General features: G+C 40.7%; 2 protein-coding genes across 3 annotated transcripts in view; one reads left to right on the top strand and one right to left on the bottom strand.

Annotated features, from left to right (window-relative positions):
- APBA2 (amyloid beta (A4) precursor protein-binding, family A, member 2) overlaps positions 1–14406 on the top strand; it is a 34854-nt gene extending 20448 nt beyond the window's left edge. For both annotated transcript variants that reach the window (XM_009070457.1, XM_009070458.1), the window contains 6 exons: positions 588–773; positions 3863–4042; positions 5082–5294; positions 6056–6175; positions 12522–12662; positions 13857–14406. In XM_009070457.1, coding sequence (XP_009068705.1) covers positions 588–773; positions 3863–4042; positions 5082–5294; positions 6056–6175; positions 12522–12662; positions 13857–13928 — 912 coding nt within the window. In that variant the 3' untranslated portion in view covers positions 13929–14406. The remainder of the gene's footprint in view (positions 1–587; positions 774–3862; positions 4043–5081; positions 5295–6055; positions 6176–12521; positions 12663–13856) is intronic.
- Positions 14407–16155: 1749 nt separating this feature from the next.
- Positions 16156–20660, bottom strand: part of FAM189A1 (family with sequence similarity 189, member A1) — a 57206-nt gene continuing 52701 nt past the window's right edge. Inside the window, exons 9-11 of the mRNA XM_009070459.1 lie at positions 19656–19730; positions 18852–19180; positions 16156–16785 (exon numbers count right to left, since the gene is read on the bottom strand). Of these exons, the coding sequence (XP_009068707.1) occupies positions 16600–16785; positions 18852–19180; positions 19656–19730 (590 nt within the window). The 3' untranslated portion in view covers positions 16156–16599. The remainder of the gene's footprint in view (positions 16786–18851; positions 19181–19655; positions 19731–20660) is intronic.

Consider the following 20660-nt stretch of genomic DNA (forward strand, 5'->3'; position numbering starts at 1 on the left):
CAGCCTAAAGACTAAGAGCAGTTCCCTCCAAACTGATCGGAGATATTTAGGTAGCCAAAAACATATTAGAAGTTCTGCCTACAGGGGAGGTGAAACACTGCCTTCAGAACTCTTTACAAAGAAGCTATTGCTTTGCTCTATATGAGAAAATGTTGCCTTAGAAATTCTTGCTATTATAGGACATTAAAAAAATAAGGAAATTACACCATCTCATATGACTGGTAGAACTTCTTGTGTCATGGAATGAATCTGTTGCATTCAGTAAAAGCAACAAAAAAGGGAAACCATTTTCCAACAGCATGAAAATATTTATATAGTAGTACAGCTCTTCATTATTGCTTTAGAGTAGCAACGATGTTGCATTTGCTCAGGCAACACTTCCATTGAAGCCAATTTCATGAACAGCCACTGTGCCTTCAGTTGGGAATTTGGGACCATATAGGGAATACCAGATCTGGACCCACAGAAAGTGCTTCTGTGGCTTTTGTCATTCTCAAGCAGTGGGCTGTGAAGGACAGGGAAGGGGCAGTACCTGTGGAATAGCAGCAGGCATGAGGAATTGCTTTATTTCTCCCTGCTTTCTGTAGGAAACCATGATGGATCACGCACTGCGCACGATCTCCTACATCGCCGACATTGGGAACATTGTGGTGCTCATGGCACGACGCCGCATGCCCAGGTCAGCATCTCAGGACTGCATCGAAACCACACCTGGAGCCCAGGAAGGAAAGAAGCAGTACAAAATGATTTGCCATGTCTTTGAATCAGAGGATGTAAGTACAGGCTTGATTTACGGGCTATCAAACTGATCACTCATCCCAAGATTGGATCCCTTAGTCCAGCAGGTTGGCACATGATGACACGTATATACCTCCAGACACTTGGAATGAGGTGGAACCATCCTGGAGCTCCTTCAAACCAAAGCCAAGTTGTTGAGAACATCTATTGACGTGGTAGGCCTGGCACAAGGCTGTCCTCTACCCAGTCCTTATTCCCTGTGGCTGACTTACCTGTAGCTGGGATTTGTGCTCTCAAACATGCCACTTGATTCTTCGATGTTTAAGAACACATGCAGCTGTTTATTTTTCAGTTCTCTCTTTTCATCCCTAGTAAAGATTATAGTCATAGGATGGCCTGGGTTGGAAGGGACAGTAAAGGTCTAGTTCAATCCCCTCTGCCCTGGGCAAGGACACCTCCCACTAGCCCAGGTTGCTCCAAGCCCCATCCAACCTGGTCTTGAACACTTCCAGGGATGGGGCAGCCACAGCTCCTCTGGGCAGCCTGTGCCAGTGCCTCAGCACCCTCACAGGAAAGAAATTCTTCCTAGGATCTAATCTAAACCTCCTTTCTGCCAGTTTGAAGCCATTCCCCCTTGTCCTGTCACTCCAGGCCTTTGTCAAAATTGTCCATCTTTCTTGTAAGTTCCCTTCAGGTATTGGAAGGTAGAGCTAAGGAAATTTTGTTCTTTGTATTTATAGAGATTTTTCTTCCTGGGCAGCAATTCTTAAGTAAAAGCCAGAAAGAACTCCTTACTCTCACTACCCTTAGTACTTCTGTACAACAGCAAACAGAATGAAGAACTCATTAATGTCACTACCCTTAGTACTTCTGTACAACAGCAAACAGAATTTCAGTCATCTTTATGCTGGAAGGTAGTCTGAGATCCAATATGGTATTAGTCCTAAACCACTTTTTGTTAAAATTCTGTTCAAAAAAAAGGAGTGACCTCTAGGAATTTAGGTTCTAATTGTCATTTGCATTAGAAATATCAAAAGGTGAAAGAACCTGGAGCCATTCTCAAAAGAAGGATTGCAGAAGTAATGGTTGCAAAAGAGTTGTGTAGATCTCTGCTGCACATCCTGTTCCACTGCTGTGAGAAGTGCTGACATGTCATCCCAGACCTCCTGTGGCAAAGGCAGATGACTTTGCTTTACTGCAGTTGTATATCCAGGTTTGGTTGGTAGCAAAAGAGATGTGCCCAAAGTGGCAGCACAGGGGACTTCAACCTAACACATTTATGGGAAAATATACCAAGATCGTAAAACAGAAAAAGCAAAATTTGTTGCCTCCTTCTAACTTTACACTAAGAGGCAGTGCTGAACATTTCTCAGCATTGTTACATAGGAACAGCTTTAGATACAATTTCTGTCATACCAATTAAAAACTAACTGAGTTCTTGGGTTCAGACAGTCTTTGCTCATGGGGTGCGTATTTTGAGCTAATCAATCATTTTCATTATTTTAAAGCAATTAAGCCTGTGAAGGAGAAATGGCATTGTCTAAAGGTTAGAGTGCTAGACTGAGGCTGCTCTGAGACCTAGTTATCTCAGCTCTGTCACTGCTTTGCTAGGCTGACCTTTCCAAGCAACTTAATTACATTATCTCTAAGTTATGCATAATGCTGAAGACTTTCACAAACATTCACAAGGCCAAATGAAGATGTGAGAAGTGGCTGTTGGGAGCAGTAAGAGCAGAGTGTGACATCAAGAGATAATGGTTTTGAGAATGTAAAGAGGCAAAAGGGAAGGACTAACTGCAGAGATGCAGTGACACTGGAGAGCAAAAGAAGTCAATAAGGCATGGAGAGAAACTTGAGTAATGGAATGATGAAAATGTTTTTGATGAGTCTGTACTACCATAGTACTACAAACCTCTTGGTATAGTGCTAAGACTTGAAAATATGTTTTAAAATATGAAGAAACAATTTGTGACTAGCTAGGCCACTTATGTCCCCGATTGGTGCTTAAGTAAAACCATCTTTTAGCATCAGAGAAAACACCTGATCAGTAGATTGCAAGAAGATACATATTTCTAATGTTGTCTAGAAAACCCTGTGCATTCATAATGCATTTAGCATGTACCTCCTATCTAAGAAAGTGTGTTGCATTTCCAGGTTTGATTAGTAATATTTTTAGGGAGTTACAGTGTAAGATGCAATTAACTTCTCCTATCATTGGGAGTTACTCATATCCCCTGATGACAGAACACAGTGCCCAAAAACCACAAATACTGAAACTCATTGTGGCATCTCCTGTGAGCTGCAGGGAATTCAGAACAGGAAAAAAATTTAAAGTGTAGAAAAAGTGAACTGCACGTTCCTTTCTCTGTTTCTCTGTGTTCCCTTGCCATCTAGTGGAATGTGCAGATAAGTGCACTAAAATTTAAGGAGGGATTTTGAAAAGGTGTTTGCAACATTAGCAAGCTGCAGTCATGGCTTTGGCTGCACTCTTGAAAGCATCCCTGACACTGCTAGTCAAGGTGTCTAGCTAACCTAGATGTGCAGTGGGTACGTAGGGGTATGACTGGTTTGCTGGGAATGTGAGACAGGCATCATGGCAGTAATAGGAGAGCAGATGGTTCTGTTGAGCAGTGTTTTCAGGCCTGTAAAACCAAGGTGGAGAAGCAGCAGGTGACACAACACCCAAAATCATCAGTGCATACGTGTCTGTGAAGGCATGTGCAAGCAGAGCATCCGTTCTCCCATCACTCCTGCAAACAGACTGTGATCAGAAGCAGAGCCTGTGCCAGTGAGCTCTGTTCCATGTTGGTACCAAGCCAGTGCTCTCCAGTGTTTGTTGGAACGAGTACATGAACAGCATATGGCTGTTTGCTACTGAAACCTACTGCTGAAAGGAGACCAGCAGGGTTTTTAAATGGAGTTTGCAGCTTGATTTTGGATGTAATGGATTCTTTCTGTGCAACTGACCTTAAACTGACTTTATATCCATGCTAATGCAGCAACTTTGCAGGAAGCTTTATTTTGATTGTGTCTTAAAATCCAGTCTCTCTCGGGGTTCCTTGTGGTTTCAGTGGTAACTGTTTATCCATTCTTCCTCTGAGCTGTACCTTGTTCTACATTCCAGGCCCAGCTGATAGCTCAGTCCATCGGTCAGGCCTTCAGTGTGGCTTACCAAGAGTTTTTAAGAGCCAATGGAATTAACCCAGAGGATCTCAGTCAGAAAGAATACAGTGACATCATCAATACCCAAGAGATGTACAATGATGATCTCATACACTTTTCCAATTCAGAAAACTGCAAAGAGGTAAACTAGTTTTGGAATTTAATTTCAGATTGATCCTTTTTCAGAGGAATGTAGTTCTCAGAAGTATCTTTTGGCATTTTAAGGATGACTTTACAACGTCAAGATGTGTGGTTTCATCAGTACTGTGCTACTAAAATCAGTTTCATAAGTTTTAGGATTTCTTGGTGTCATTTTCAGGGTCTTATTGTTTCAGCAGTAATGTACATTTACATCTGACATAGATAAGCTCTGTGCTATGCACAGTGCACAGTGTAAGGTGATTTTATGTTTTTCCAAAGTACTGAAATGGATAAAGATGACCAGAGTTGTGGCATAGTGCTTGGTTCAATCATACTAGAGAGCCTCAACCAAAGCCAGCTGCCCATCATGATTCCAGTCCTGTCCTTTCACATTTGAAAGAAAAGAATTCCCAGTCTTTTGTTAAAGAGAATGTTCTCTACTTAAAGTCTTACTCCAGTTCTGTAAATGTTAGATATGTGATGGTTACTGAACAGGTAACATCACCATACTTCAGGAGAAGTCATCCTTTATATTATCTTCCATTAACATGCTAGGCACAAGGATATTCAATCATGTTAATAACAATCAAGAGATCCTTGTCTGGAAAGGACAGACAAACCCTGAAATCAAGAGACAACCTGAGCAGTACTGGCAGAAGTGGAGCTGAACACAAGCCTGTGTTGCAGTCCTTGCCTTCAGCCTCCCTCTCTAGCTGCCACATTCCAGGGACACAGACTTTGCCATTCATTCACTTGGGATCCAGTTCCACCACTTTCTGTAGAGTTAACCAATGTGTTAGTGCTTTGCTTATTATAAGGACCTACATGACTTTCAGCAAACAAGTGGAGGATACCCCTAAAAAGAAAAAGGTGTGTGTTAGACATATTTAACAGTGGTTTTGAAGTCATGCTACTACCTAATGGCAAATAGAATGAGTCTAATACTTTGTAGATATTATTGAGGAAGAGCTGAGATGCTCATGCTCCAACTTAGACAAACAAAGCAAAAAAAATTTTTTTTTTTTCCTTTTTAATTGCAGCTCCAGCTAGAAAAGCAGAAGGGAGAAATTCTTGGGGTAGTGATTGTGGAATCTGGATGGGGATCCATTCTACCCACCGTTATCCTGGCTAACATGATGAATGGAGGCCCTGCAGCTCGTTCAGGAAAACTAAGCATTGGAGATCAAATTATGTCCATTAATGGTACCAGTTTAGTTGGTCTGCCTCTTGCAACATGCCAAGGGATCATAAAGGTACCCCAAACTTACAACTCTATGCTGTAGATTGTAAGCCAACAGACAAGCAATCCTATAGATTTCCAGCAGAGACAATCTTTCCTATCACTGCAAAAACCCAGTAATCTGCCATCAACATAAAGCAGAATTAGAAACAGAGATTCAGGGGTGATAATGTACAGAAATTTAGGGCTGCAGAATACGACTGCAGCTTTGTTACTGGGCTGTAACAAATGAGGCCAGGTCTGAAAAATTTGCCTAAATTAACTAATTTAGCTATCTTCCAAGTTTCAGGTTTCCCCACAGCCTCAGAATACAATCTGAGGATGAAAATCTATGTTTTTGGGGGCTCCATGTGGATAAAATGGATGGAGACTGGTAGACTGCAGGACAGATTCCCCAGATAAAGTGGAGTCTCAGAATGCATTAACTTCAGTCACAGAAACTAAGTCTAATGTCTGTGCAGATTTACCAAGAGCAGCAGCAGGAGATTAATTAGACAGATGCTGGTAAAGGGCAAGCAGTAGTCAGTTTTGGGTTTTTGTGAAAACTTCCTCCAAGTTTCTGTAGTAATTAAAGGCAAAACTTTGATGTTCTGTTGTGCCAAATATCTTGGGAAATAAAGAAGAGAAATGTATTTCTAAGGTAGCAACAAATTTCTGTTAACTCTAGTCGATCACTCTCAGATTAGCTGGTTTACACTCTTGCAATTAGGAAACCACAAAGGAGAGCAAATTAAGATCCATTTTAGAAATACTAACTTTTGGAATTTCTTACAGGGACTCAAGAATCAGACACAAGTCAAACTGAACATTGTCAGCTGTCCTCCTGTTACTACTGTCCTCATAAAACGGCCAGACTTGAAATACCAGCTGGGCTTCAGTGTACAGAATGGGATTGTAAGTTTCTGTGTCCATGGATTGGTTTGGGTTTTTTTTTTCCTCTTTCCTTGCTATTTTTTCCTTTCAAGAAACACACTGAAGTACTGAAAAAATCTCTTGGCCAACCTCACTTTTTATACTCGGATCCCTTAATTTATTAAAAACCTCATAATCACATCTGAGTAATATAATGCAAGTGGACAATACTGGGAGAGCATTCTTAAGGGAGTTCCCTAGATAATACAGCCACAAGATTTATAGTCCAGATTGTTTGATGCAATATCTAGCTCAGCTAATTCATGTGTAACTGTCATTAGTGTGCCAGAGTTGCAAGAAATAGCTGCGCTGAAGCAGGTGGTTACAATTAGAACATCCTAATCTTAGCTCTGGTCCTGTTTCTCATTTTCTAAATTGCAGCACACACTAAGACTTAATTTTTCTTCTGCCATGCATAATTTATTTGGATCACATGGAGTAGGCAAATGCTGAAACAGCTGGTTACAATTAGAACATCCTAATCTTAGCTCTGGTCCTGTTTCTCATTTTCTAAATTGCAGCACACACTAAGACTTAATTTTTCTTCTGCCATGCATAATTTATTTGGATCACATGGAGTAGGCAAAGGAATGTAATTGTGACCTCTTGTTAAAACTAAACACCTCTCACTACAAGTAATTGTATGGGTTGTGGCTCAGGTATCCTCTCTCATGCTGCTGCTTCCCTGTAACAATGGCAGCAAATAAACATGTGGCAGGTAACACTTACCCTGTACAGCTCAGGATCCTCCTCGTAGTTCTTCCTTCCCAAGCTGTTCTCGGATACCTTTCCAAAGCAAACTCCCCAACACAACTAGCCCAGGTAGTCACCTGGCCTTTCTGAGGCTGATACTAGCATTAGAGACTGTCTGTAGTGAGGGACCATCACCATTTCCTCTTCCTCCAGTCTAGGAAAAAAAAAGGCTGCTCACACAGAAAACCACATCACAAAGGACTGTGGGCTCTGGTCCCCTGTTCTGTGAAACTCAGTGACTGAAGTTGCCAGATTTCTGTTTGCCACCCTTGGAAGAGGAGCAGGTAACTCTAGAGGATATGGTTTATGGGTCTTACTGCACTCTAGCAAACTCAGGAATGGGTTTTCAGCTCTGCTTAGCCATCTCTAAGTTACTGCTCTGCCTAGATTTTAAGTGTGCCTAAGATCACACATCACCTTGTAGTCACAGCAGAGATTGGTAAAAAGAACATTGCTACAAGTCTCAGTCCAGCTGGAATATCACCTTGTAGTCACAGCAGACATTGGTAGAAAGAACATTGCTACAAGTCTTGGTCCAGCTGGAAGCACTCAGAAGTGGTACCTGCCCCAGGCTGACATCCCTTAGAAACAGAGGTTTAAAGTATTTGTCATGTTGGGCATAAATGTTCTTGACACTAGTGGAGAAAGGGCTGTAGAAAAATACAGAAAAATCAGGTGTGTGGTGTATTTCTGTCCTCCTTTGCCTGTGCTTAATCCCCTTTCACCTATGTGTATATTAAGTGTGTATGGTTACTGCTGGTGGTTCACTCTGTGTTAGCAAATCCCAAGTCTTGGTATAAAAAGGATGAAAGGAATGGGATCTGGTTTTACATGATCTCACAGTGGATGCCAAGAGCAGCATGGAACAGTGTACAGAGCACTGATTTCTCTGCTAACCTTTGTAAATCTACTCCGTTCAGCTGGTGCTGTGATAAAAAGAGGAGAATACACGTAAGGACCTATAAGCATTCCTGTGTTTATCAAGTCTTTAGGAGGCTGTTCACAGCACTGGTGGGGGTTGGGTCAGAACTGGGGAGAAGAACGAGGCCAAGGTGGATTAGAAGCACACCACGGCCTCACATGGACAGGGGCAGTTACAGAGCCTGTGAGACAATCTATTCATCTTGTCCCAGCTAATCATCTGCATAATCGGAGCCTCAATTCAGTTCTGCACTCTGGTGGTTTGCTGTCACTGTGTGCTCTCTCCATCTACTGGCTGTTTGTCATACTCACCACACTGGAGGAGCATCATCCATTGCATTACATGAGCCACATTTAGATGACATCCAACATAAAGTTCACCAAATTCAGCATAAAAATCAGATAACAACAAAGCAGCTTTGTAATGCATTTCATTATGAGAACTCTGTGTTTGACTCTGAAGGCCAATGAACAAAAAGCAGAGATTAGCATCTTTTGTTAGGCTGCTATATAGTCAAGCTTCTGGGCCTGTAAATCCTTCCTCTGATAACCTCTCAACATTTGAAAATATGACTCTGCAAACTATGTCCCTCTGGTAGTTTGACACTGAACGTTTTTGTAAGTGGTTTTGTAATTGCCAGCAATTGTTACAAGTTATGATAGGATTCAGAACTAATATTGTTATTCTTTGTTGGCTCAGCATTAGCACAGCAAAGAAATAAGTGGCTTGGCAGAATGGGTATAATTAGATGTCTCCTACTGGTCTGCCAGTACCTCATTATCCATGCAGCTGGGATTCATGTCTGCATCCTCTGATAGCAGCTTCTCAGGGCTCCTTTTCACCCTATCTCACCTGGGCAGGATATACAGCTGTTATGTTAGGGAAGAGCCCATAAACAATCTGGCCATGCAAAGGCACTAGCTGAGCTGGGGTTTGCCTGTGCAGCATATCAGGCTGATGCAGACACTGGACTGCTTTTTTCTCTTTATTCTGTGTAGTTTAATTAAAACAAATCCTGATCTTGTGCTCCATGGAGCACTAGTAGTACCTGCTCTTGGAGGTTCTGGTTGGGGAACAGCACAACAGCATAAATCAGAATATTAATTTTGCAAAATTCCTCTAATGATGCAAATTCTCTTCATGGCTCCTGATATAGTTACACTGCATAGTTAAAAAAGGAATCTAAAATTCGAAGTGTAAGATATTAAGGAAAGAAACATTGTGCATACATATGAAACCAGTATGAACATTGTGTGATGGGAGGTGAACATGAGGTGACATGTCAGTCACCTTCTGCAAATCATTATGCTACACTTTTTTTCAAATGATGTTATTTAAACACAAGTATTCCTCTCATGTCACATTGTTGCTTTCTACATTTGGAAAAATTTGTGTATTACCAGTTGTATTTTTAATGCTGATAAAGCATAACTTCCCAGTCTAAATCTCAGACACTTCCTTTACGAAGTGTATCATCTGCCCTGTCCCTAGCCTAGCACAATTCTATATAAAAATTCAGTAAAACCAAGAAAAAATTAGCATAACAGTATATTCTTTCCTCTCTGCCTTTATTATCATTTAACTGGGGAAAATATTTACAGGGTTCAAATAGTGTAATACAGGAGTGAGATGAGAAGAAACCTGGTTAATAGGTTATGATTAAGGCATTTACATAGAATAAACAGTTTGCCTGGCACTGTTTTATCCTTTTATGCTTAATGCTACACAATGGACAGCTGAAATGAAACTGATTGTGAAGCTACTGAAGTTTCACATTTGATGTGTGGCAGCTTGTCTAAGACAAATCTCTACCAGCCGAATGGATTGAGCCAGTTTGGTTTTATGGTTTACACCTGTTTGCTTTTTTTCCCCTTCAGTTTACACAGCCAGTAGAGTACAGACTCTTGCTTACAAGAAGATCCAGATATGTCTTGCTTTATCTAATAGTATTACAGCTGGCACAATGTTCAACAAACACAGCAGGTTAGAGAGTCCTGGCTGAATAAAACCATATTTACTTAGTGATACTGCTCAGCTGGAACTTGCCAGCCTGATCTGCCATAGCTCCACTGGCTGGAGACAAAATCTTGGGGCTGCTTTGAGTCAGACCCTTGCCAATCCAGGAGCCATGAGAATGTGTGCTGTGAGACATGTGTTTGTTTATGTGTGCACTGTCTCTAGCTCCCCAGGTCTGGGGGCAGAGCACTCAGCCTCTGTGTCTGGTTCTCTTTCTACCTCATTAGAACAGTTGATGCTCACAAAAAGGAAGCTGCCTGCCTTCCCTGGAGAGGGATCACTTTCTTGAATGAAGAGACCACTTCCCATGTCTGAGGCTGTTAGAAAGAAGAAACTCACTGATGGTATTAAAAGTGCTTTAAGAGCCACACAATGAAAGGTGCTGGAGATAGATATGCAAGCTATTATGTCTCCCTTTATCCTGGTGGGGTGAGAGGTCACATTTCCATTTGCTCTGAAAGCTTTTATTCCAGTTGGCTGTGCTATCTCTATATTTTCCTTTATACCACAAAAAATATATTTACAGGGTTTCTGTTGGTACATGCTGCTTTTTGTCCTTTCTGATTACTGCATACAATCCCCAACAGCAAGGAGCAAACGGTTACTCTAACAGTGAGTTGATTTGAGAAGCTTTCTGTAAAAGAGAAGATCTATGTAGTACAGCTTATCTTGTCAGCTGTATGACTGGAGGGTAGACTACCTGCAAAACAATGTACTGTACGTGGCTGAAATTCAAGACAGTTCTGTGAAGGGTCCTGCTGGTGCCTCTATCCATAGAAACCATCAGAAATACTTTATGAAGCACAGTGGGTAACACTCAGCCACAAGAAAGAGCATGGTGAAAGATAAATCTCACTGCAGGAGGAATGCTTTTTTCTGAAGGCTGAGAAGAGCCTTCTATAAACAAAGAACAGCTACATGTTTTCACTGCCCATATCAGACAGTCTGAACTTCCAGTAAGAAGGGATTTCATTTTTTATAGCACTATTATTTGTGAAGAGAAATTTAAAGGAAACTTCTAGTGTCATACAGAAGAAGATTCCAGTCAACCACAGACAATGTTTCACCTTCAATACAGTCCAGACTGGCCATCTCCCCACAGACTCTGCTTCTCAGTTAGATTACAAACTCACTGGGACACAAGCCACATCTTATCATACTTGTATTTAGCTCTGAGCAAATGACCAGATCGCAGCAAATAATAATTCTTGGCATATAATTCTAACCATTGACAGTACCACAGAAACAGCCATTACTGGATGTTGCAGCACTCATTTCTTTTCCTCCAAGAATAGGATTTTCTCCATAAACAAAAGGTAAATCTCAGCACTGCTAAACTCTGCTCAGATCTAGAGATTAAGCTATACATTATCTGCCTTATGTGAAGCATGAGCATAGTCCTCTGAAATAATTTACCAGAAATTTCTGTCTAAATACACAGCTGTCTATTCTGGCAGGGAGGATCCTGTGGTGACACAGATACTGTTGCTGAGGAGGAAACATTCTGTCAATTCCTCCTACTGGACTGAAATTTTTCTTTCTGCTTGTATACTACGTGTGTTGTACTCTCAGGATAATTTAAGTAGCAATGTCTGCTGGGTCTCTGTCTGGGGAATTTAACTCTTCTTGTTGAATTTTTACCCTGTTGTAGAGGAGGCATAAAATTCAAAACTTGTTCCTAGTTCTCTACTGGTACCTCAGCTGCCAGTTGAAAGGGTGGCCTGACTTGCCTGCTCCATCCTCAGCAACCTCCAGCCAGCACAGAGAAGAGCAGTGACTCTGGAGAGCAGAGTGCCCTTTGCCATTCTGCAGAGGCACAGGAAACAACTTGTCATACTTCACTCTGCTGAGAATAGCCTGTAAGATGAAACAGAATCTGCACATTTCATAGACTCATAGAATGGTTTGGGTTGGAAGGAACCTTAAAGACCATCTTAGTTCCAACCCCTTGCCATGGGCAGGGACACCTTCCACTAGCCCAGGTTGCTCCAAGCCCCATCCAACCTGGCCTGGAACACTCCCAGGGATGGGGCAACCACAGCTTCTCTGGACAACCTGTTCCACCACCCTCACCACAAAAAAATTCTTCTTTATATCTTTGAGATAGGTCTGGTATCTTCCTGGTATGTGTGACCTTTTTGACAGCTCACCAGCTGTCAGTGTAGAATGTCTCTATGGCAGCATCATTCAGTCTAAACTGTTTGTGCAGGGTTCAGGATTAAGGTTTTTGTCAGAATTTTTTTCCATGTATGTGAAAAAAAAAGCTGCTGTACATTCAATTTATCAGTTTTTATATTTTTCCATTATTTAGTCAGAAATATTGAAAACATTTTCCTTCTCTTTACCTTATATCCACTTTTGCATGGGGACTACCTGTACCACTGTGGTAGGGATTTTCATGTTCCCAGCTCAAGAGAACGAAAAAATGTAATTTGCAGAAATCTTGAAAAAAAACCCCAGAACCCAATAAACCACTAAACCAACATTTAAAAACTCGCAGCACTGATTAATACTTTCCACAGGCATCTTCAGGAATCCTTATGGTCTCCCCACTCATCACTGTGTATTAAATCCCAGTAAGTGGTACATTATATTTCTAAATATCATCATGGGCTAAACTTTGCTTTCCCTTGGCAGATTTGCAGCTTGATGCGAGGTGGAATCGCAGAGCGAGGAGGGGTGAGAGTTGGACATCGCATTATCGAGATCAATGGACAAAGTGTCGTTGCAACAGCTCATGAGAAGATAGTACAAGCACTGTCCAATTCAGTGGGAGAGGTAAGGAAACAAATACTTTACCAAGGAATTAAAATAGTGGAAAGAATGTATGTTGCAGTTGCAAAGAGTGTCTTAACACAGCAGTAAACCTACTACCTCAGTAAACTGCAGTTTGGTACTAACAGGGAACAAAGTAAGACAACATTTCTTGAACAATTAGATGCACATTCACTGCATTTTACCACTCATTTTCAAGAGCTCCCAGCATAATTCTGAACCTTCAACCTGTTTGAATTAAAGCAATCAATTAAAGGAAGAAATCACTCAAGCATGTTAGCTACAGAAATGTCTCTTGGCTTATTGCTATAGCATCTGCCACAGACGAATTAATATTCAAAGGGCTGAGAGATGCAAATTGATAGAGCTTTTAATAATTTAATTTCCAGCTTACCTTGGGAATAAGTTAAAGACACCTCTCTCCAGTACCTCTAGAGAAGTCAGCAATGAAATGTGCTCACCAAACATATGAGGCCAACATGAAACTATTTTTTACAGCCCGAAGGGAACAAGATACCAAGGCAGCATGTGGCTGCTCAGGGTCTGGATTTGCAGTTAGCAAAGTTTCCCTTCCTTCCTCGTGTGTTGTCTGATGGGTACTTAGAGCTGTTTCTACAGTTCTGACAGGACCTGATTCCTGAGGCCTTGAAACCTGTTCATCTGTGCAGTCCCTAACACTGCTCACAGTACTCCTTGTAGCCACGAGAGAACCTGCTCCACCAAACAGCATTTAAACATCAGGTGGTAGAGTCCCAAATTCTGTGGTCAGAGGATCATACTGCAATTAGGAGAAAATACATGTGAAATGACATTCCCATAGGAAGACAAAATAAAAATCTAAGTTCAGTTAATACCAGAAGAGCAGAATTAATTTGCAGAGAGGTTTGTGCTGCTTCTTTTTTAAGGGCTGTAATTGGAATAGGGTAGAACAATAGAAAGTGTTTAGGTACTTTTTAAAGCTATATGATGATGCTTCTTGTTATAGTGATTAATAATAATAATTTAAAAACAGAAAAAAAGCAAAGACGGTGAAGCAATGTCTTAAAACCAGAGAACTTTGAACTGGAAACTCTGATAACACATCTATAGAAACCAGGACAAAACCATCACTTAGACCACAGGGAGAGACAGATGGGGCCTTATGGGTTATTTTAAACTAGTAACAAGTCTGTTAATTGCTGTGTAATCAATTGACAGATTCACATGAAGACTATGCCAGCTGCCATGTTCAGGCTTCTAACTGGGCAAGAGACTCCCCTGTACATCTAGCATCTTGCAGCAGCAGAACTGAACGATTCCATCCAAGCCGAAACTATCACAGCTGAAGAGAACTTTGTATTTTGTATGAAAGAAAGGCTTGGAAGCTGCCCTGAGGACTCCAGAACAAGGAACAGACAGGTGTCTCTGCCTTTCCTCTCCTTCCTTTTTATTTCTTTGACAAAAAGTGATGAGAAGGATGGTCAAGGACAATAATCACTGACAAGAATCTTTGTAAACATTTAAGTATTTTGCAACATCTTTTAAACTCTTTTCTCATAGAACTTAAACCATATTTATTTGTAACCTTTATGTGGAGTGATGTATGTCTGTCTTGTTTGATAACACAGTGAATGTGAACATTTGATGAATGAGACTGCAGGAAAGGGCAAAGAGAAGGAATTAGAGCAAGTTCTGGCTGCCTCAAGTGGAAAAAAAAAATCCCAGTCCCATAAAGTGGTCCAATACTGATGGCTTTGCATAATTTTAAGGTATTTCAGTGGGAAGGAATGTGCAGTTAAAACTTTTAGATTCTATTGTAAAGAAAACCACTGTAGTACTTGGTATTGTTATGACAAGTGTAACCTGTTTGGCAAGGTGTGAACATAAACATGTAACAAGTGTTTCATATGCTAAATAAAGAATAATTGCCACAAGATTAAAATCAAAATATTTATTTAGATACATATTTATTTTTAATGCTTGTGATTTTTATGATTTAACAAAGTTATTTCATGGATAACTTATTGCACAGGTTGTGTAATGTACGTGTTGGGCTGAGGTTTTTTTTTCCTTCCTTTTTGCAGATGACCTTTTTGTTCATATTAGCTCAAAATGGGAAAGCCATGCTTACCTGTTTCTGTCTTTTATAAAGCATCCTTATTCCTAAGGCAGTGTGTTCTGAATGTAAGTTGTTTTGACCAATAACCTAGCACCATCAGCAGTATTAGAATGTGTGTAGATAAAAACCTAGTAGTAAAGTTGTATTCCTTATGAGATAAATGTTAATTGGTGTAACTTCGTCGAACTTTTTTCTTTTGGCCAAGGCCTTGAAGAAAATACACTGTGACTTAAGAAGCCTTACCATGCAGTAACTAAAGAGCTTTAGATGACTGTACTTCAAGGAGTAGTGTGTTGCATGCAACTGACCTTAGGAAAGAATTAAGCTATCACTAATAAATCTGAACTAAGAAAGGAAGCTTGCTTACTGTTTGTTGTGTAAGTTTACATAGTAAAAAACCCGAGTAGAAGATCCTTTAATTCTTCATCTAAGTGCAGTTGCAAAGGTCACAGATTATTTTTTTTAAAAGGAATTAATCTCCTGAATTGGGAATTTGTGTATCACAGTTAGCTGGAGAGTAGATGCTTTCAATTCGCACACCTTGTTGCCACTGGATGTCACTGTAACTTCACACCAACACAGACAAATGCTGTCGTTCAAGGACATTAAAATGGATGATGCTGTAAAACTGCCCATCTTCAGCTACATTCCTTTGTGACCTTTTCCCAGGGTGTCTGCCCAGCTCAGAGTGGCACAAATGAACCCAGTGTAGGATTAACCCTCAGATGGAAACTAACGCTACTGACAAGCACTGCTGCAAAAACATTAACCCCTGAAACATCAGCCTGGGGTAGGTTCTTTATGAGAACCTTTTGTTAAGGCCTTTCCAATTTCCTCTGAGAGCCAGGATGAAGCTTGCACTGGAAGATGTTGCTGGCAGACCTGTGTTTGTGCTGGTAATCAAATTAGTGTCAATGATATTTACTTCTTGCTATTTTTTTAAGATCAATGTTAAATATATCATAAACACAACAGAACCACAAGGACATGTTTGAGTAATAAAACTGTCAAAACTACTAATTGGAGTAACAGTTCTTTTTGAAAAAAATGTTTAAGGCTCCACTAGGTAAAAATTCATCTAACTTCCTAGCAGTTGGTGCTGGTAAAACGTTTGTAAAAGATGAGTTTTAGAAATGCAGAATTTCAGAGTCTTCTCTCCTAATGCATCTTCTGGTCACACACTGCAGAGTACTGAAATGTCAGTTCTCAGTAGCAAATGCTAGTACAGGAACAAACTCAGGAGCATTTGGAGCAAAGCAAAAATAAACCACACTGCAGCCATCACTGCTATTTAAAAGGGCAACCTGGGAGGGTCAATGGGACAGATCAGTCAGTCTGGAATGAAAGACACTGGGAAAATGGATTAGAAGCAGCACTGTATGTGTGTGTGTGTCACCTTTAGGTTTCTATCCAAATCAGTTGTTGAAAAAGCAAAGTCCAGAAATACTTTTTATTAAAACACTGACGATAGTTAAAACACTTTGAGGTACATTAAATAAATACAACTTTCAAGTTGTACAGTCAGTCTCTGGTGGGTTTGCAATGGTTTGCAAGAAGTGCTGGGCAGCATCAGTAGCATTTCAGTACATAGAGTCAAATAAATGCTTTTCTGGCTGGGAAAACACTTGTTATGACTTAACTAATGAAAATCAATTAAAATTTAGCAAAAATCAAGGCTGAAATTTACATTCAGAATAACAGGTGCTCTCATCCTGCTGTCGGGGAAAAAAGTGGAATTCCAAAGGAAGACACTTTTTCCTTTTTAAGTCATCCACTAGTATTTGTCCCAGTCCTGGTTTCTTCCAGAGTTGTCTCTGCTGGAATGACATACCTGTGATATCCTCAAAGGATGGTCTCCCGGCAGACTCCGATCAGACTGTGCGGCCTGTCCCGCTCTGAGCTGCGAGGGAGGTGGGACCTGTGCAGGAAGGCAACTGGGGAGCTCAGAGCACCACAGCTCTGAAGATGAAGGTCTTCTTGGAGTCTCTTTCTAGAGGTATTCACATTCTGCTGGGAACTCGTAATTACCTGTGTGAAAGGGCAGGAGTGGAGAAGGAAACGATGGGGAAAACAGGGTAAGAAAAGTCTTCACTTCGAAGGTTCAGGCTGTGAATAATATTTCATTTAAGCTGTCTAATGATGGAACTGTTGCAGAGCAGATGGGTATTTGCAGCCCTGCAGAGCCCTCTGCTGCTGTCCTTACAGCTGGGCAGGGCTCAGCACAGGCCACTGGGAGGCCCAGTCAGACTGCCTTGGCTGTACTGCAGTGTTGTGTCAAGTGTTTCACAGAATCAAGGTTGGAGGAGACCTCTAAGATCATTGAGTCCAACCACTATCTGCCACTCTGCAGTAACCCTTAAACCATATCCTCCAGCACCAGATCCAGATGCTCTTAACACTACCAGGGGTGGTGACTCCACCACCTCCCTGGGCAATCTATTCCAGTGCCTGAACACCCTAACAGGGAATTTTTTTCCTAACATCTAATCTCAATCTCCCCTGTCTCAGTTTATGACCATTCCCTCTAGTCCTCTCACTTACTTCTCTCTATGCAAATGAAAAGGAAATTGGTGGGAAAGGAGCAGCTCTGCTGTGTAATTGGCAAATACAAGTTTAGAGCAAATTAAACTCATCTGTTTCTTTTAGGAGAAAGATGTTTCACTAGCTCTGTGAGGGTGGAAGAGAACTAAAACCTCACAAGTCTGGTAAACAAACATTTTGGTTTTAATAGAACTGTCAAACCACTTCACAAATCTGAATTATACAACTATTTCACCAAAGATTGCTGTGATGCCCTGGACACTGACTAGTTCATAATGGGTTTTTGTCTGGAAAAAAATAACTATTAAAATTATTTCTTTAATGTGGAAAAAAATTTATGTCTCCCTGGATCTAAGCAATGCACACAGGGTAAAAATTGGGCCATTGATTTCTGTTTCTGGTTTTATGATCTACGTAAGCACTTGCACTGTGAGAAACTCTGTTTTTTTTCATTTAAAGGAAATTGTTTTCAAGGATTAAATCCTCAACTGGAGGATTTAATGACCTATATGTTTTGTAGAGCAATAAAAGCATTAAAATTTCACACCATACTGACACTACTAAGCATGTCATGACAGTGGAGCTTTTCTGCCCCTGTGACTATGGAGGTAACTGACACAGTTCTTCTGTGTTCCACTTCAGAGGCAGCAAAAGCAATCCTGCAGGGAGCTTTGGTACATGCTGCATGATTCCTGCTACACTGCAAACTGCCTCACGTGCTAGTCAAGTGTTACTACATCCCATTTTAATACTTGGTCAGTTTCCCTCATGTAGGGATCAGCTGACTAATACCCTAGAAATCACAGTATGTCAGAGGGGGGGAACAGCCCCCAAGGGTGTGTCCTTGTTCATCTGTCCAGCTCTGTGGAAACCCTACAGACATCCTGGATGTGGTTAGTCAGTGCTAGAGCATTCTGCTTTTTCAACTGGACAACATCAGAAGAACCTCATTTCCCTAGCTGTCATTCTGGTAACAATACCAGCAAGAGGTGATTCATCACCTTTCTTCCTGCAGAACCTCCTGCACGAGATATTAAAAGGTGCTTCTACTACTAATTCCCTTGTTTTATAGGATTCCTTCCAAGCCTTGTGTTTGTTTTATACTCTCTCCTGCATTTGGAAAAGCCCAATTTCTCAATTCTTTTACTTAAAAACACCAAGAGCCTTTACCCATCTCCTGCACTGTTGGGTTTGGATAGCTGTGGCCCTGCTGGTATATCTACCCATTCTTACAAACCCAAATTCATACATGAACAGTCACAGGTCCAGAGAGACATTGGAAATAGAAGAGGATGATTATCCATGTGTAAATCAGTTTCCTATAGATCTCCTAGGGTATTACTGGGCCCAGCTGAAGAATTTTAAGTGCATTTATAAGTGCTTCAGTGTAAAATGCATTTCTGCCCAATAAATACACATTATTTCTTACTAAAACCATGTTACTATAAAAGAACTTTCATAGGAACTGTCGGAAGTACTTCAAGCTGTAAAAACATTGCAGTAAGGTGTTTATCTGTCAAACTGAACACATCTCTAGAACAGAAGTGGCCCACCTGGTCTATGATGTTGGCACTGAAGATGGCTTCTTCCATGTGTCTCTCATCAGATTTAATGACTGAGCGGATGCTGTTCACTACGTGACGCACTTCTGGAGGGAGATTACAGTTTGAATGCTCCAAAAATTTTGCCACTAAAATTTTTGTGTCTTTATAGGCCTTAAGGTCCACCAAGGAGTGTGGCCTCTCTTTTGAGACTGTGTGCAAAGCCTTTGGCTTTAAGTGCAGATCAGTTTTCCTTGTGTCCCTCTGTTTTCCAGCTGGTAGGAAACTGCCCAAAGAATGCTGACAAGCAGGGGCAGCCATGTGAGAACCAGAAACAGGAACTAAAAAAGGGGGGGAAGAAGATCTTTAAAGTAATAGTTTAAAAAAAAGAAAAAGAAAAAAGAAAAGAAAAAAAGGCAAAACAAATATTGTTTTATTGTTTTCATTAGTTCATTAATATTGTTTTAGTGTTACATATGTAACTTGTAAAGTTCTAGGCCCAACCCCTGACCTCAACTTTAAGAGTAAAGTTATTTCTAGGCTTCAAAAATTACATGTGCTGAATAATACAAGAAAGATTATAAGAAACCCAGTGAAAGTAAAAATGCTAATCTAAACCAGAGGACTTAATTCACAGCATTTATTCTCATTCAAGGCTGGTCCCATCAGCACTGCACACCCTGTGTGTGTGCTGTTAGCTCGGTGGCTTTTCTGCCCCAAACTTCCTAAAGCTCAGTTCTCTACCAGAAGCTTTTAATTGTTTCATCAGAAAAGAAGGAAACCCATATGATCCTGCTTTAGAAAACTGATCCTCACCTGTTTCCACTGAGGCTGGAGATAACCCTGCATCTTGGCCCTGGCTGCACACAGGAGTCCAGGCACAATTATCACCTTTAGCCAGAGAGAGACACAGAAAGAGCAAAGTCAACTCCTGCTGTCCTCTGCCCAAAGCAAGGAAAAATACCTTGGAATCTCTTATTATCTCCTTTACAGAGTGAAACTGCTCAGAAGAAATGCTGCTGTTAAGATGCCCATTCATAAAGAGAAGCTACTATATCCAGAAATATCCTACAGGCTGTGAAAGAGATACCAATAGGAAGATAAAGCTTGGTGGTTTCCACTGTAATCCTAAATACTTCAGGCCTAAGTGCAGAAGCTACACAAGGCTCCCTGCTAGGGAACTTTCTGTACTTCCTTGGCAGATGGACTTTATCTTGGAAAAATGGGAAAACCAAGAAATATAAATCCCTCTTATTTCTACAAAATCAGCATCTATTCAATATTTCCACCTCAGTTTTTGAACATATTCTCATTCTTTGCAGGACAAATGTTATACACCACTGATTAAATTAATGGGTAGGTGACCACTGTGGTACCTGAGGAGCATCTACAAACAGCTCTGGACACAGTTGCCATCTAATGACAGTTTCTGGGATGCACAAGGCTCTATGCCAATGAGATCACCCTGTACAGGAATTACCATTGTTGCCTTTTGCATTTGTGCCAGTCAAGATGGAACAAATCCTGACAGTTATGCTGTGACTGTTTACATCTGTTTCCAAGACTGAAAACTAGTTTGAACTTCTCGGTAGATTAGAAGAGGTTTTCTTCCATATCTTCAGGGACAGTTTATAATGAAAAGCTGTTATAATCCTCTCTGGTAGAATGAGTAATTAAATGAAGGAAACAAATGTAAGACACTACAAACATAGAAAATCTGTAAGAAATTAAGAGAGACAGCTTCTATTCTGTCTTTAATTTGCTCTATTATGCTGAAGCACTGGAGCCCATGAATCATGGCATGCTTATTAAGAGGAGACA

Source organism: Acanthisitta chloris, unplaced genomic scaffold (assembly GCF_000695815.1).
Source record: "Acanthisitta chloris isolate BGI_N310 unplaced genomic scaffold, ASM69581v1 scaffold4382, whole genome shotgun sequence".
Classification (NCBI taxonomy): Eukaryota; Metazoa; Chordata; class Aves; order Passeriformes; family Acanthisittidae; genus Acanthisitta; species Acanthisitta chloris.